The sequence below is a fragment of the Nyctereutes procyonoides genome, unplaced genomic scaffold, assembly GCF_905146905.1.
Source record: "Nyctereutes procyonoides isolate TBG_1078 unplaced genomic scaffold, NYPRO_anot_genome, whole genome shotgun sequence".
Taxonomy (NCBI): Eukaryota; Metazoa; Chordata; class Mammalia; order Carnivora; family Canidae; genus Nyctereutes; species Nyctereutes procyonoides.
In genome coordinates this window covers 9,152,790-9,169,212 of record NW_026575140.1, presented here as the reverse complement: position 1 = coordinate 9,169,212, position 16,423 = coordinate 9,152,790, and the positions used below count along the sequence as shown (strand labels likewise).

Sequence of the window (16,423 nt, the reverse complement as noted above, 5' to 3'; positions counted from 1 at the left end):
AACCCAACACATGCCGATTCCTTCTAAATCTGCCCTCTTCCACCCCCAGGGACCCTTGCTGTACTGAACAAAACCCTGACCCGGCTCAGGGCTACAGAATGCACTGCGTCTCACCATCTCTCATGACCTCTTTCTGCATGGCCGCTCTTTCCCAGAATAGCCACAAAGCCCCTAACCTCTCCCAAATCATGGATGTCCATCTCTCTAACTCATTATTGGCAAATCACACCCAGGACTGGAAATTCTCCAATGACAAGCAGAACCCAGCATGGTGCTATTAACCAGCCATGATGCGCTTTCACAGTTGCCACCCAGAGCTCAACTCTCTCATCTGCTTCCCTCTGGCCTGTTTCACAGCTGGGTCACAGATAAAAAGGTGGCTTTTCTTTAGTCAAAATTAGGCTGAAGTCCTCCAACATCTCAGCTGCAAAGAAAGGTTTGGTAAGGCGGCTCCTTCCAATCACACAGCCACAGACCTAAAACCAGTGTGCCAGGGAGTAAGCCAGCGCCAAAACGCCTTGGCCAATGACAGGATGGAGGGTTGGGGAGATGGTTCAGAATCAGGACCAAAACCCAACAGTCCCACGGGCTGCTCGGGGGACTCTGTCTGCAGGGTCACGCTCCTTCAGCCATGGCAGGTGAACGCTATGAGGGTGCAGGGGATCTCAGCGCGTTCCCAGCCTTCCAGCCCCGTCGTGGAAGCGCTCAGGCCGGGCATCCCCAGAGAGCACGCTCGAGAGAGGCCCAGGCCACTGCGGGCCAGGATGCCAGGATGCGGGCCAGGAGTGAAGAAGATGCTCAGGGAGAGAGGAGAGAGCGCAGCGGAGCCTCAGCCAGTGGCTGAGTCCTCAGGAGTTCGGTACTTACCCCAGCCGGGAGGGAGGGGGCCCAGCGGGTCATGGTCAGTCGAAGCACTTGAAGACTAAACACAAGAAAACACAGCAGAACACAGAAGTTAAAAAAAGCCGCTGGTTAAAAATAAATCGATCGATAAAAATAAAAAAGCCAAGGCCTCATTTCCACGTTTGAGCACTTTTGTACAGGCTTCAGTGGGGCCTTAGGTGACATCTCCTCTCGAGAGTTTTTCTCAAAAAAGAAAAACTGAACAAGGACCCCCCATGCGGAGGGCCCCGACAGGTTCTGGAGAGGGTGGAGCGAGGGGGAGGAAGCCGGTGCGAGGAAGGTGGCCCCGGGGCTGTGGAGGCAGAGCCGGCCGGGCGGGCGGCAGGCCTGGAGCGGGCGGCCCGCAAGCTCGGCCAGCGCCTCTGCTCGGCTCCGGCTCCCGCTCCCGCTCCCGCTCCCGGCGGCCAGGGCGACTGAAATCACCACCACCTCCAACTTTCTCCAAGAACCACACACGGGAGGGGAAAAAATATCGCAGGCCTTTCCAATGAAATCATTCCCACAAGCCCTGCCCACGCCCAGAGCTTCCTGGCTGGGGGCTGGGCCCTCCTCCCTCCACCTCCCTCCTGGGTGCGCTGGGAGAGGGAGCAGCGGCCGGCCGGGTGTGCAAAACCAGCGCAGACTGAGGGCACATTCATGCCCCGGGCCCCTCACCTCCCCCAGGAATGTTTTGCTTCCCTTCACAAAGCACCTTTCTTCTCCTCCGGCCTGAACCTGAAGTTGCTCAGTGTTCGGTGTGTGCCTGTCTGGGGAGGTGGGGCCGGGGGCGAGGTGGCGGGAGAGCAGGAGAGAGGAGCAAGAAGGGGGGAGCAAGAAGGGGGAGCGGACGCCAGGCCGTCAGGGTCACTGTTTACATTCAACACCCCCCAGCCTAATTCTGCCTGAGATCCCTGGGGCAGGGCTGCAGGGGACCGAGAGCGCTCATATCCTGCGGGGAAGGGGGGTGCTGTCAAAAACTTCATAGTTAAATAAAACAAGTATTGTTCTGCGCTTGCTTGCTTGGTTTTTTTTCTTTTCTTTTCTTTCTTTTCTTTTCTTTTCTTTGCTGAAGCCTTTTTATTTCACTTAACTAAAACTTAATCGTTGCATGAAGGGATCAAGTTCTCAATGCAGACTTCGGGCTGCCGGCCGGCTCCGTCTGGGGGCGACGCAGCCACCGCACACCGGGCAGGAGGATGAATGGAGCTCAGTCTCGGCTTGAGAAAACATTGGTGGAGCTCAACTGCCAACGGGCCTGGGCCTCCCCCCACCCTCGCAGCCGGCCCTCCGCCCCGGCTGAAAGGACAGAGGAACTTTCTTTCCAAGGTGGCAGCACAAGCAACTCTTCCAAAGCAAGTCCCAACAAAGATGTTTAAGTCTTGAAACCAGAGGCTCCTTGATGGGACAGGGCCCCCTTTCAGCAAAGGGCCTCCTGCCCAGCGGTGTGGGAAGTTGGGCTGTCGCTTGATACGGGGGCGCCGTTATCGTTATCCTGGAGGACGTGCTCAGACTTGCATCCCGATCCAGGTCTGATGGTTACTGACAGAGATCTAAATGTGACATCTCCCAGAGGTCACTTTGGTGAGAGTGCGGGCGGGGGGGGGGGGGGGGGGGGGGAGCATCTCATAAAACCCAAGTTCCTCCAACTGCCTTAACACAGAAGGGCAGTAGCTCTGAGCGCACTCGGGAACAGAAGGAAAGGCACTAACTTGTGAAATACGCATGCATTTCAGATAATGAAGCCAAATAGAACTCAGTGGGTAATGAGCTGTAGCAAAAGGGAAGAAGTACAGGAAAGGGCATTTTAAAGAAGTAAAAGAAGGATCCAGAACAAAAATGTTTGCTGCTTCAAGTCTTTTTTTGGAATGAGGGGATAATCCCCAAAGCACCGATGGGCTCCAATGGGAAGTCAGCTCCCAACTGTTACCAACTGGGTTTCAGGGGACAGACACTCATCTTGTGCATAATTCTCACGTCAACAGATCAAACAATCTTTACTTACAGCCTCCGTGACGTGCATTGAACTAGACACCAAATATATTTATCAGCTATTGAATATTTCCTTTTCCAATGCCACGGCACCTCCAGGCACATGACCTGAAGAACAGCCAGTCAGATGCTCCCACTCCGAACTTGCGGGGACCCGCAGGAAAGCAGGAGGTCTCCTGGAAAGGACTCGCTGCTGCAGTGCAGTCCACAGTCCGCTGGAGCCACAGCCATTCAATGGCAGCACAACAGGGCGATGTCCTGCACAAACTATGCCTTTGCCTTGCCTACTCCCGGTTTTTGCCAGAGCTTGGTTCTCCACCATTTGGTTAATCCTATAAACCACCCCATTCCCATTTGGTAAATTCCTTTTCTGCTTAAGTGTAACCAAGTGGATTTCTATTATTCATCAAAATCAACTAGGACTTGTATACAAAGCACAGGGAGGAGAATTAAAAAATTATCAACTCTTCTCTTTTTTTTTTTTTCTCAACTCACAACCCTGAGATCAAGACCTGAGCTGAGGTCCAGATGGACGCTTAACTGATTGAGCCACCCATGGGCCCCAACCTTTTTCTTAATCTTTGCCTTTTTTTTTCCTTTGTTTTTTTTTCTTTGCCTTTTTTAAACTTCATACAGTATTGGCTCTCTTTAGTTATACTGTTGTGTTTTTTTTTTTAATTTCTTTGGCATTGTTCTCTTCTCATCCTATCAGATCCACACCCCTCAAAACCTGTGAAATGGGGAAAGAGGAAGCAAGAGGGAAGGGTGAGTGACCAGGGATTGATCAGCATGAACCACGCACGAGCAGGAGTCAATGAAAGCTGACACTCATTACAATCTTACCACTTGCAGTTAAAGCAAAGCATGTAACTATTCTGGACATTTTTTTCCCTAATGTACATAGTACAGCTTGAAAAATAAGAAAAGGAAGTGGACAGAAAGAAGCCAAAGAGAAACAAAACATAAAAGCTCCACATCATGGCCTGAAAACCAAAACCCCACATCTCCAGTAGTTCAACCAACTGCCACTTCTCTTCTCCCACAAGTGTTGCTTGGAGCACAGCCAGAAAAGCACAGAGAAAGGGGCATGGAGGGATGACGGTCCGAAGAACGATCCTGAGATGTGCAGGTGACTCTAAGTGACAAGATAGTTTCCTTTACGTGTAGGAACAGAAAGTAACACAGTTGAATCATTTTCCTGGTAAATGTCCCTGGGTTGGGACATATGAGGTGCAGGCCATGAGCCAGGCAGCTCACGTTGAGTTCAATTCCCTCAGGCACTAAGCACTAAGTTCCAGTAATATTTTAAGATACAAACTCAGAAATAAAGAATGTCTAGCAAATACAGCCGAGGGCAAGAAAGGCTCTGGGAAGGGCAGAAAGGTTACTGTATAGAAGTCAGGCTCCTTTTTTTAAGGATCCATCACGTGGGTGCAGAACAAAACCCAGGTGTTTGAGAGTTTAAGCCAAGGGGCTCTCTGCAGAGTAGCAAACGAGTTTCCAGTCTGTTTCTGGATAATGCAACTTGGCATCCACACATTAGGAACCATAGAATGATCTTTTTCAGGACACTGGCTACCTCCTTTAGTTATTAAGGGAGGACCAAAGCTGGGGTAATGGGAGTGCCACAGAAACAGCAGTAGGTCCAATGCACGCGATGGGGTGGGCAGCCCCGCTGGACCGCAGCAGGATCACACAAGAGAGGGCACAGTGAAACTGCGAGGGCAAAACACAAGTGTGTGTGTGATGGTCTCAAGAAACAAAGGCACACTGGGGCATCCGGAAAGTGAAGCAGATCAGAAATAAGGGAGCAATAAGAGAAAGTGAAAAACGTGTGTGATGAGGCAAATGGCAGGAAGGAACTGTGGGAGACTGCCATGTGGGCTCCCTTGACTTCCATCTTGAACTGCATTTTGTGTTCTCTCTAGAGTAAGTGAAGAAGAACGAGGTCTTGGTTTCAGCCCGGCAGGAGGAGGAGGAGGGGAAGCCGCTGGTACAGTATCAGCTCTTAAGTCTTCCGAGTCAAACCCTGGGCCAAGGCCAAACCCCAAAATAACTGTATGAAAGCAACTCTTCTTACTTGTAACCAGGACATGGCACCGTAGCAAACAAGGGGCAAAGCAAATCCAAGAAAGAGGGAAAGCAACAGAGCGACATTGAAAGCCGACCCAAAAAAGATTCCTAACACGTTTTTCAATATGAATCTTGTTTCACAGCGAAAAGGGAACAATCACCTCCATCCAGAACCCTCCTGTACCCCCAGCCAAGCTGAGAAAACCAGTTTAGAGTACTCAAAAAAATATTCTTCCTTCTAAGGGACCCTCCAAGGTGAAGTCCTACCTTGGCATGCCTGGAATGACGCTGCTAAAGTGACAGAGGCGGGCAAAAGAAATGGATATTCCAAAACACCAAGTGGATGTGACCTCAAGAACCTTCCCACTCACACACCAAACATCTCAGTCAACCAACAAACATACTTGGTGCCTTGTAGAGAAAAAAAGATTCCTTTAAGAGATTTTTTTTTTTTTTAATTAGAGAAGCTGAGTAAGCAGGGAGAAAAAAATCATTGTGAGACTCCTAAAATGTGTCCTTGTCTCTAAGTCAAAGGATAGAGATTCCCAAACCTTCCTAGTTTTACAGCCATGGTCACCCAGGTAAAGTTCTTCAGGGCCTAGCTCTGGAAGGACAATTTCTAAAATGCAGGGAATTATCAGATCCCATCCAATTTTGAAACATGCCAAGCATGTTTGAAAGGGGCTGTGGCATAAGAACATAGGCTGTGCTGCAGTGGGCAGATCCCCCAGGACATGGATTATAGACCGGCGTCACAGCTGACCTAGAGACAACCTAATGTGATAAACATTGTGCTTTCTGTTCATACTAAGGAAACTAAGGTTAACTCGTTATAGGATGAGCATCAGCCCCCACAGACAGGGGAGGAGACAGGCCAGCCCAGGGGAATGGCACTATGCCTCATGGGTTGATGGTGTAGCTCCCTCCTGCTTTGGGTTAGCAGAGGATAAGCTGCAAAGACAAAGCTGATAATGAATGCTACTTAGTTCAACAGAATTAAAGATTTTCTGAGCCTGTAACTTGGAAAAGTATATAATTTAGAAATGGGTTGTGGGGTGAGAGTTCATTTCAAATAGAAACAATGTTGACTAAACACAGTGATTAAATGTAGTTCAGCTCAAAAAGTTTCCGGCCTCTAATCCACCACCTTTTGTAGACATTCTCGTGCAAATCCCAAGCTTCATGTTCAAGGTGCCCTGAGAATATGCAGAGTTCCAGTTTGGGAACCCTCTCTGTTTCTGCAAAAGAAGCTGTGTGGCGGGGTTCCCCCAGCCACCAGGTCACTGGTGGAGGCTCTAATGGGATGTGAGGTGAGGCTGAGATGGTTCCTGAAGGGACACAGGACAGGAGACCATTAAAAAGTTCATTTGGGACCATCGCACTCTGAATTCTCGAGTAGGATATTTATTTATTTATTCAAATATTGTATTTATTTATTTATTTATTCACTCATTCATTCATTCATTCGAGAGAACATGAGTAGAAAGGAAGGGCAGAGAGAAAGGGACAAGCAGGCTTCCCACTTAGCAGAGAGCTGAAAGCAGGACTCACTCCCAGGACCTCGGGATCATGACCTGAGCCCAAGGCTGATGCTTAACCTACTGAGCCACCTAGGTACCCTAGAGTAGGAAAATTATTTTTTAATTTTTATTTATTTATGATAGCCACAGAGAGAGAGAGAGAGAGAGAGAGGGAGAGGGAGAGAGAGAGAGAGAGAGAGAGGCAGACACACAGGCAGAGGGAGAAGCAGGCTCCATGCACCGGGAGCCCGATGTGGGATTCGATCCTGGGTCTCCAGGATCGCACCCTGGGCCAAAGGCAGGCGCTAAACCGCTGCGCCACCCAGGGATCCCTAGAGTAGCAAATTTAAATACTGTTCTGTAGGTAAGGACCACAGAAGGTTTTGACACAGTGATTAAAATGGCAGTGATAAATGTAGAGCAAAGCCTTTCCTCCTTAAACTCTTCACAATGATTTTTAACAAGTGACAGTGACATTTGAAGACTACTCTGCTAGGAACAGGCAGGCAGTAAGATTGAAGGAGAGAGCAAGGCCAACAGAGAGAACAATTCAGAGGCTGCCCTAACTGTTCTGTTGGGAGGGAGGGAGGAAAATCAGGAATCAGATAGAAGGAAGTTGAACTAGACCAAGGGTCAATAAACTTTTTCCGTAAAGGGCCAGACAGTAAATATTTTCAGCTTTATAGGCTATATGGTCTCTGTTTTAACTACTCAACTCTGTTGTTACAGTGTAAAAACAGCCAGAGTCAATCCCTAAACTGATGGGAGTGCTCTGTGCCAATTAAACTTTATTTACAAAACAAAGTGTGGGCCAGTTTGGCCCATGGACTATAGTTTGCCAAGCCCTGATCCAGATCAATTTTAAAGGCCCCTCCACCATTGAGAATCTGTCAAATAAGAAAGATCTAAAGAAAAACAGTAGCAACAATGAAAATAAAAGGATATAGGTGACTGTTTTGTTCTGAAAAGTTGAGGTATGGGAGATGTCACTGCTGACCTTCAGGTTTCAAATTAGAATAAATGGGCTTAGAAGGAGAGACCAGAAGTGAAATCCAGTCTTGGAAGAAAGACCGTAACTTCAATTTCAGATATGTTGAGTCCATAAACACAGAGAGGCTAGACACTGAGTTACTAAATTAGAAATAATGAAATTTAAGGAATGTCACTGTGATGTGTAAAATCTCCAGAGCACTGAAGTTTCTAGACACTGTTTCCCCTGCTCACCCAACAGGTCAACAGATAACGTGGGAGGTGGCACATTCTCCAGTGCCGGGAGGGAGGCAAGCCCCTGCCCTCTCACCTGGTAGAGGAATCTTTGGCTGAAGTGCTGCATGGCGCCCTGGAGCTGATTGCGCTGTGACTGCCACTGCTCGTAATTCCGCACGTACTCGGCTGTGGGGCGCTGCCAGGTGGTGGTCCGGGTGTTGTGATCCACATAGTAAAACCTGCCTCGGGGGTCTGTGCGTTTTTCCCAGCTGGAAACATTAAGCTCAGAATGAATATAGTGATCACCCAGTCCCACGCTCCAAATCCAGAGAAATCTCAAGGTGGCGGGCAAGGAGGAACAGAGGGGGGGTTAAGTGTGGTGTCTGGCACAGGAGCTCGGCTGCGCCAGGGAAGCTCGGCCAGGCAAGTCCCAACCACGGAGGCTTCTGGGGCTAATGTGATTATAGCAGTCATTTGTGGCTGTCTCTGCAGCAACCAATCCCTCCTCACCATTAGCTCCTGATTTCCATCTAAGAGATCCACGTTGTTCTGAGGAAACTGACTCTATGCTCAAGTGCACAGGTGAATGCTGAGTGGATCAGGAGTGGGCACGTGACCTATGTTGAGCTTAATCAGGGCAAATCTCATGACTTTTGCTAGGAATTCTAGGAAAAATAGTCTTTCCTCTTTGCCAGATATGGCTGAGAAAGCATGCTGTCCTAGGAGCCATTGGCTGCCATCTTGAACTCAAATATAATAGGAAGTTGACCCAACAGATGGCAGAGTAGAAAAACAAAAAACAGCCAGCTGCTTGGTGATATTGATGAGTCACTAAATCAGGCTTCACTTGAAACCAGGATCTACATCTAGACTTTTCAGTTATATTAGCCAGTGAATTCTCTTCACTATTAAAGCCAATTTGGATCCTAGTTTGTGTTACCTGCAACAGAAATCATCCTGATATAAAGCACCAGTGAAAATATGTTGCATGATCATGAAGAGAAGAGTTGGATTCTCAGCAGTATTCTCCACATTATTTTTTAGGAGAAAGCAACCTTTCCAAAGTACTAAACTACCTAAAATACCCATGGGCAAGGCGGGGCTAGAACAGATGGTGAAAATCTTCATCTGTGCTTGGTAGGTATAACTTGATTTGCACACACTGAGGGAAAAAGTGATCAAAAGAAAGTTAAGAGAGGGAACTCTGTGGAATGATGGAAATGCTTTAACATTTTGATGGAGTGCAGGTGACAGGAATGTATGCATTTGTCAAAACTCAGCAAACTATATATCTGAGATCTGTGTATTTTATTGTATGTAAATCATACTTCCAATTTTAAAAAGTGAATTTGATTCTAATCAAGCCTCCACATCTAACTACAAGTTTACAGAAAAGACAAGGGATAGAGGAGCATGTACCCAACACCTCAAGGTCACATCGGTCATGTCCAGAACATAAGAAATTCTACAGAACAAATGCCAGTGATCTTCAAGAAGTAAATGGCCAGAAAAAGAATAAGAAAGGTAAGAGACTTACAGATTAAGAGAGACTTATGAGACATATCAGCCAAAAGCAATGTGAAGATCTTGAGTTTGAGTCTGACTCAAATAAATCAACTATGAAAACATTTTTAAGACAATCTGGAAAATGGAACACAGATTAGGTATGACATGAAGTAAGGAAATACGGTTAATTTTGTTGGGTGGATAATGGTATTTTAGTTTAGTTTTTCTTTTTCTAAAGTAATCTCTATGCCCAACGTGGGGCTCAAACTCATGACCCTGAGATTAAGAGTTGCATGCTCTACCAACTAAGCCAGTGAAGCACCCCTAGTTTTGTTTTGTTTAAACCCTTATCTGTTAGGGATGTATTTATGGTTCAAAGGATATGACATTTGGGATTTGCTTTAAAATCCAGCAGTCCCCTCCCCTGAAAAGTAGGAGGTCAGATAAAACAAAATATTATTAACTGTGAGAAACCAAGTGGCGGGTTGGGATTCATTGCACTACTATCACAAATTTGATGTACTGATTTTTCCCTTACACATTCAGAAAAGGAAGAAGGACAAAAGGGGCTTTAAAAAGATAAGAGATACCACTGAAGAAAACAACAATAAGCCAATACGAAGAAGGGAACCAATATGGATCATATTATATGTGTTGGAAAGTCTTTGTTTCCTAACTACCTTCTCTTTTCATCTTCTCTGAATTCTTACCTTCTTCACATGACTGTTGTACTTGTTACCTTCCTCAGTTTTCAGGGTTAGCTTCCTAACTGACTTTTTTTGGCCACCTTTTCAATGTTCTTTTACCCCACAACCTCTATAAAAATGGCTTCTCTTCAAGGAGCTCCCAGTCCCGATGGCCAGTGCCAGCACTGAGCCTGGATTCTGCCTGCTAGACTGCTTTGACTTCATGACCTACTGTCACTTTGGACTCAACTAAATGCCACAGCTCTCTCCCCAAACCTGAGTCTTCCCTCCTCTAACTGCTGCTCAGGTTGAAGCTACCCCATCATTCCTGACTCTTCCCTTCCTGCTGAAGTGAGTAAACCATTCAGCCTGAAGCCTTCTTCTGTTGCTGCCACCCGCCCTTGACTTTCCATTTTGGTGTCCAACTATCCCTGAACTAATCTCCCCACTCTGAGCCAGCCTATAAACTGCCATCAGGAAAATCATATCAGACTGCCCACCTTGTGTGTGATGCTCCTACTCAAAAACTTCACCTGACTCCCCATCACCCTTGAGTCAAAACTTCAAATTAGTATTCAAGGCTCACAACAAACTGGAACTTTCCCACCTTTCTCATAAATCCTCTCAACTAGCGATTTTTTCTTTTTCTTTTTTTTTTTATCAAAGGAATCATGCATCTATAGTTTAAAAATGTAAACAGTACTACAGGAGGTACAATTTAAAAATATAGCATCTCAAAAAGAAAATAAAAATGAAAAAAAAGTAAAAATACAGCATCTCCTTCCCTGCCTCTCCCCATTGCTGATTTGAGCTCCTCAGAAGCAACAGCTTTCAATTCCCAACTGCTTCCTCTATTTACTCCCATGTTTCTAAATAACACGCTTCTTCTATTATTTCTTGATTTCTGTCATGTTAGATGTTACTCGTGAACCTTCCACGATGAGAGCTGAGCACTTACTGCATCCTACCTTACAACATACAGTGCTCTCTCCTCCCAATTTAGAAAATCATCACTAAATCGATATTCAGAGTTTGTATGATGACTTTGTAGGATACTAGAAATACATTTCCTTAGTTGTACAACTTTTTCCTTTTTTCTGATGGGCAAGAACTATGCATTTCATTCTGCTTGTTTTTCAAGAACCTATCAGTACAGGACACCCAGATTCTGGCAGCACAGGTGGCCTCTTGGGGTCAGTTAGATGTGTCTTAGCCATATTTCTCCAGACACACTTGGTCCTATATAGACACCCAGCCTCAGGCCAGCTCTACATGACTGCCCTGAGTCATCTTCCCTCACCTTCCTCTTGGCAACATCATTAGCCCCCGAATGGAGTCCCCTATGTACTGCATCTCATGACTTCTTTCTTGGCTTCCTCTCATCTGGTGGAACAAATCATCTAGTAGCTTCTGATAAAGAATGCACCAAAGTTCGGGATATCTGGGTGACTCAGTGGTTGAGCATCTGCCTTCGGCTCAGAGTGTGATCCTGGAGTCCCAGATCACCGAAGTTCATTTTTTGAAATGCTTGAGATGCCTTTATTTCAACCCTCACAGTGAGTTGATTTCTATTTTTTTTTTTTAAAGATTTTACTTATTTATTCGTAAGAGACAGAGAGAGAGGGAAGCAGAGACAGGCAGAGGGAGAAGCAGGCTCCCCGCGGGGAGCCTGTTATGGGACTAGATCCCAGGACACTCAACCACTGAGCCACCCAGGTGCCCCTAAGAGCTAATTTCTAGACAGGAAATAATTTTCTATCAGAATGTAACAGCCAGGTCCACAGTTGGCTGTTGAGATGAAAGATGGAATTCTCGATTCCTAATCCTTGATATGTACCTTCTGGGGGGCTTCTGAGATATTCTCTTGCCATCCCAAAATTTCATTTGTATGTGCCTTGGGGTCAGTCTTTTCCCATTCTCTGGGTTGGGTATATGGTAGGCTCCTTGAATTTGAATACTTTACTTCTCAATTCTAGCAAACTCCTTTTATTCTTTCTTTGATAATTTCCTAGCCTCTATTTCTCTGTTCTTTCTTACTAGAACTCTTCAGAGGCTGAATCTCCTAGACTCACCCTCTAATTTTCTGATCTCCAACATTATCTTTCAATCTTGTAATTTTTATTTCTGCTGTTATATATAGTTGATCCTTGAACAGCAAGTGTTTGAACTGCCGGGGTCCACTCACATGTGGGTTCTTTTCAATAAATACACTACAGTACTGTAAATGTATTTTTTCTTCCTTATGATTGTCTTAATAACACTTTCTTTTCTCTAGCTTACTTTATTGTAGGAATATATATAATACATATAACATACAAAGTATCTATTAATCAACTGTAACAGCTTCTGGTCAACAGTAAGCTATTTAGTAGTTAAGTTTTGGGGGAGTCAAAGTTATATCCATATTTTCAACTGTGCAGGGGGTCAGCACTCCTCTTTTTTTTTTAAGATTTTATCCATTTATTCATGAGAGACAGAGAGAGAAAGGGGGGCAGAGACAAAGGCAGAGGGAGAAACAGGCTCCATGCAAGGAGCCCAACATGAGACTCGATCCCAAGACTCCAGGATCATGCCCCAGGACAAAGGCAGGTGCCAAACCGCTGAGCCACCCAGGGATCCCCAGCACTCCTAATACCTAGGTCGTTCAATGGTCAAACTATATATTAATTTCTAAAAGGTCTTCTTATTCCCTGCATAATCCGTCTTATGGTCTCCTTTCTTGCACAGATGCCATTATTTCCTACCAAATTTTTGAGGATATGAATTATAATTTGGTTTTATCTTCCACATTATTTTCACCAAGTCCCCTATCCTCTTGTCTGCTGGTCCCAGACTATTCTTTCACATTTAAAAGTAGGTCATTAAAATGCTGAATGGACGCTCTGGGTATCCAGGCTGGGCAGGCTGACCAATGGCTTCACTCCACTGTTTCGCTAGAAGACTCCCAAATAATCACAATCTGTAGTTCTCTTCCCTTAGACTGGTCATTTTATTCAGCATAAAAACCTTCCCATCTTTAATTTGGGGACAGCATCCTCACTTAATCCCTTTTTTACTGAGTTCATCCCTGCCTTCGGCTACAACTGTATCCTCTAGGCTGGCTGCAGGTGTGTATGTGTGTGAGAGAGGTGTACATGTGTGTATGCATGCATGTGGCAGTGGGATGGAAGTGATGGGTGACAACCTGAGAATGTAACTGCTCCCTGCACAGATTTGTAACTTAACTTCAGGTCTTTAGACTCATTACACACACATACACATATGCACACATACGCACACAGTCACACACCCCGCACCCCAGTGTCTGATTGCTGAGGCTTTCCAGTGTTCCGTGGCTAGCCCTGGCTTCCTGGGGGATACCCACACTGTAAGTTTGGGTTTCAGCTTTCTCAGCTCTGCCATTTATCTATCAGCGATTTAACTTTGATTACCATCTTCCATATGCTGCTTCTCCTCTTGCATTCCTTTATCATTATACTTTTTCATACTTCTATTGCCATTTTAAGGGGGTGTTTCAGGAAGGAAGGGAAATAAATACATATTCAATCCACATGTTTAACTCCAAGTCCTCTGCACTGGTGAATTCCAAACTTCTAAGCAGCATAACCTTACCTTTAATTCCAGGTGCAATATTACAAAGATTCGCAATCTATAAAAACAGAACAATGGTTGGAGGCCCAGTTGGCCCTTTCAATCTCTCCAGTTCGAGGAGAGATGCCTTGCTAGACCAAACCCGGTGCCTTGCTAGACACACACTCTGAGCATCTTTATTTCACATAACCCTTCCACTCCAGCAAAACTGCTCCATGAATCATTCCCTACAGACACCTTTTACATTCACACTGTTCCCCAAACCTGGATCAACTTCCTCTTATCATTCAAGTCCACCTCGAGCATTTCCCACAAGCCCAAGTTTGATCGGCCTCCCTCTGCGAGACCTCCCCTGCACCATGCTCTATGGAGATCCCTCTCCATGCTCACTTCTAGTCTGAGTACCACATGTGAGCAAACCTGGCTTTGGCTCAATCTCACTCCTGGGTGACTAGGTCTGCTGAGATAATGGCTCCATCTGTGGTTTCAAGTGTGCAGTCTGCACAGTAATACTCCCATGGGGTGAATTTCTCCCATTAGTTAGCAGTGAGAGCTGGAGCACTCTGTTCTCTCTGGGCTCCCTGTAAGAGTGCAGAAGTACCTGCCAGGGGCTCAGAGGTCTGTGACTAAAACTTAGGAAGAACTGATAGGCTATGTGAGCTGAACCATCTCCCAATAAAACATTAAAACTGTCCTGAAAATAAGAAAGCTAGATATAGTGTCCCACCTCAACACTTACAGAATCAATCCTTGGCCATCCTTAGAAGATATCATTAAATATCTTCACTTAGAGTCTATCCAAATGTTCATAAGATCAAGGCCCAGATAACTTATAGACCAGAGAGGGTATGAGGTAGCCACCAGGACACTTCTAGAGTTAACACTGCTTTTAAATATGCATGCTGTCAGCACACAAAGTACAAGTTTAAAACTCATCCTGTTAAAAATCAATAATTAGGGGATCCCTGGGTGGCGCAGCGGTTTGGCGCCTGCCTTTGGCCCAGGGCGCGATCCTGGAGACCCGGGATCGAATCCCACGTCGGGCTTCCGGTGCATGGAGCCTGCTTCTCCCTCTGCCTGTGTCTCTGCCTCTCTCTCTCTCTGTGACTATCATAAATAAATAAAAATTAAAAAAAAATTTAAAAAAAAAAAATCAATAATTAATTTGCAAGATGCTGGAGAAATTTGACTGCTGACTTGGTATTAGATGACAGCAAGGAAATACTGTTAAAAATATAGTGGTTTTGTTTTTAATAAGAGAACATTTTTTTAGAAATATATACCAAAATACGGATAAAATTATATGATATCTGGGGTTTGCCTCAAAATGATCTAAGAAAGGGGGAGAGGCCCAGGTGAGGATTACAGATTAGGAGTTGACAAAATTTTTTCTATAAAGGGCTAGAAAGTAAATGTTTTCGACTTGGCAGGCTATACGATCTATGTGGCAATTACTCAACTCTGCCATTGGGCATGAAAACCACCATAGACAATAAGTAAACAAATGAGTGTGTCTGTGTTACAATAAAACTTTATTGACAACAGGTAGAAGCTGGATTTTGTCTACAGCCTCCTAGTGTGCCAGCCCCTGGTATAGATGAACTAAGACTAGCCATGAGTTGAGTAATTACTGAAGCCAAGGGCTGAGTATGTGGGGATTCTCTCTACTTAGTGGGTATTTGAAACTATTTATATTAATATGACAATTTCCATAATTTCCAGAGTAAAAAGTCTGATTTTTTTTTTCAGAGAAGTCAATATTTTACTTTGGTTAAATGTGTAAGTAAATATTCTGGACTTAAAGTAGAAAACAGAATGAGGACTAATGATGACAGATTATAGTTTCATTTCCAGAAGGGTAAGGGAAAAAAAGGAAAACAAGCATTCTACTGGAAAACTGAAATGAAAAACAGACCAACCATGGAAATTTGTAGGACCAGCAGGTGAGGTGGTGTTTGCCTGGCACATACCTGACCACTAAATCAGAGTACAAGGGTTTTTCCCGATATTCCCCACCTCTGACACATCCTCTCCCTCTATGGTGAGGAGGTGTTCATATTTTCAGCAGGAGCCCTTCATAACTGCTTTACTAGGAGGTGATTCTCTCCTGAGAGCAGAATACATTCTCTTTTGAAAGCTCTCAGGACCAAAAGGCACATGTGGAAAGAACTTTCTGTCCCTGGCAAGCAGAACCAAACCCCTTCTCCTTGAACTTGGACAGTCTTCTCTCTTGGAAGCCTCATTCATCCTCTGGTTTTAGAGAACTTAGCCGCGTTCTCACAAAGCCCAGCTGAACGAGAAGCACCCCTCAGGGGCCGATTTGGCATAAGCTTCTTGTGAAACACATCAACACTCTTTCTATCCTGGCTTCCCCATGCCCTTTTTTCCCCAGAGATGCTCTAAAAATCCTAAGATCTCCTAAGAAATGAAAGAAGAATTAAGTGAATAGGAAAAGTAGTCAAGTGACCACGGATAAATGTCCCTATGCTTTGCTAGCTCTGCAGAAAGAGACTGAGAACCTGGCCCTGATAGGGTACCCCTGTAGGTGAAATAACCGAGGCCATCAAGATACCAATGGCCCAGGAAGCAGGAAAAAAAAAAAAAGAGAGAGAGAGAGAAGAAAGAATGTAGAAGACAATGGAAAGGTAAAAAAGATAAGGAAAGGAGCAGAGAGTAGGGGAAACTAAAAAAATGGCTATGGCAATGAATGGTAGAGAACCCAGTGGGTGACTCTTGGTGCCAATTCTAGAGTCTCAGGGCTTGCCAGCTCAGGCCTTACCCCGGAGGAAGAGGCCGCTCCCAGGTGGTGGTCTTGGTATTATGGTCAACATAATAGACACGCCCACTAGGCAGCTCTCGCTGTTCCCATCTGAAAAATAAAGTCAAGAGAAGCATGAAATACATAGTTGAAAGGCATAACCCCTTGTATGAGAAAGAATCTTCACTATTGATGTGGCAACTCTGAGAGGA

General features: G+C 45.2%; 1 protein-coding gene across 6 annotated transcripts in view; it reads right to left on the bottom strand.

Annotated features, from left to right (window-relative positions):
• The window catches only part of WWP2 (WW domain containing E3 ubiquitin protein ligase 2), a 144,771-nt gene that overhangs the window by 13,233 nt on the left and 115,115 nt on the right, over positions 1-16,423 (bottom strand). For 4 of the 6 annotated variants that reach the window (XM_055305419.1, XM_055305423.1, XM_055305420.1 and 1 more), the window contains 3 exons: positions 16,233-16,322; positions 7,765-7,939; positions 868-922 (listed from right to left, as the gene is read on the bottom strand). In XM_055305419.1, the coding sequence (XP_055161394.1) occupies positions 868-922; positions 7,765-7,939; positions 16,233-16,322 (320 nt within the window). Of the gene's footprint in view, positions 1-867; positions 923-7,764; positions 7,940-16,228; positions 16,323-16,423 lie in introns of those variants that run through there. The other 2 variants (XM_055305424.1, XM_055305425.1) reach the window with 2 other exon arrangements.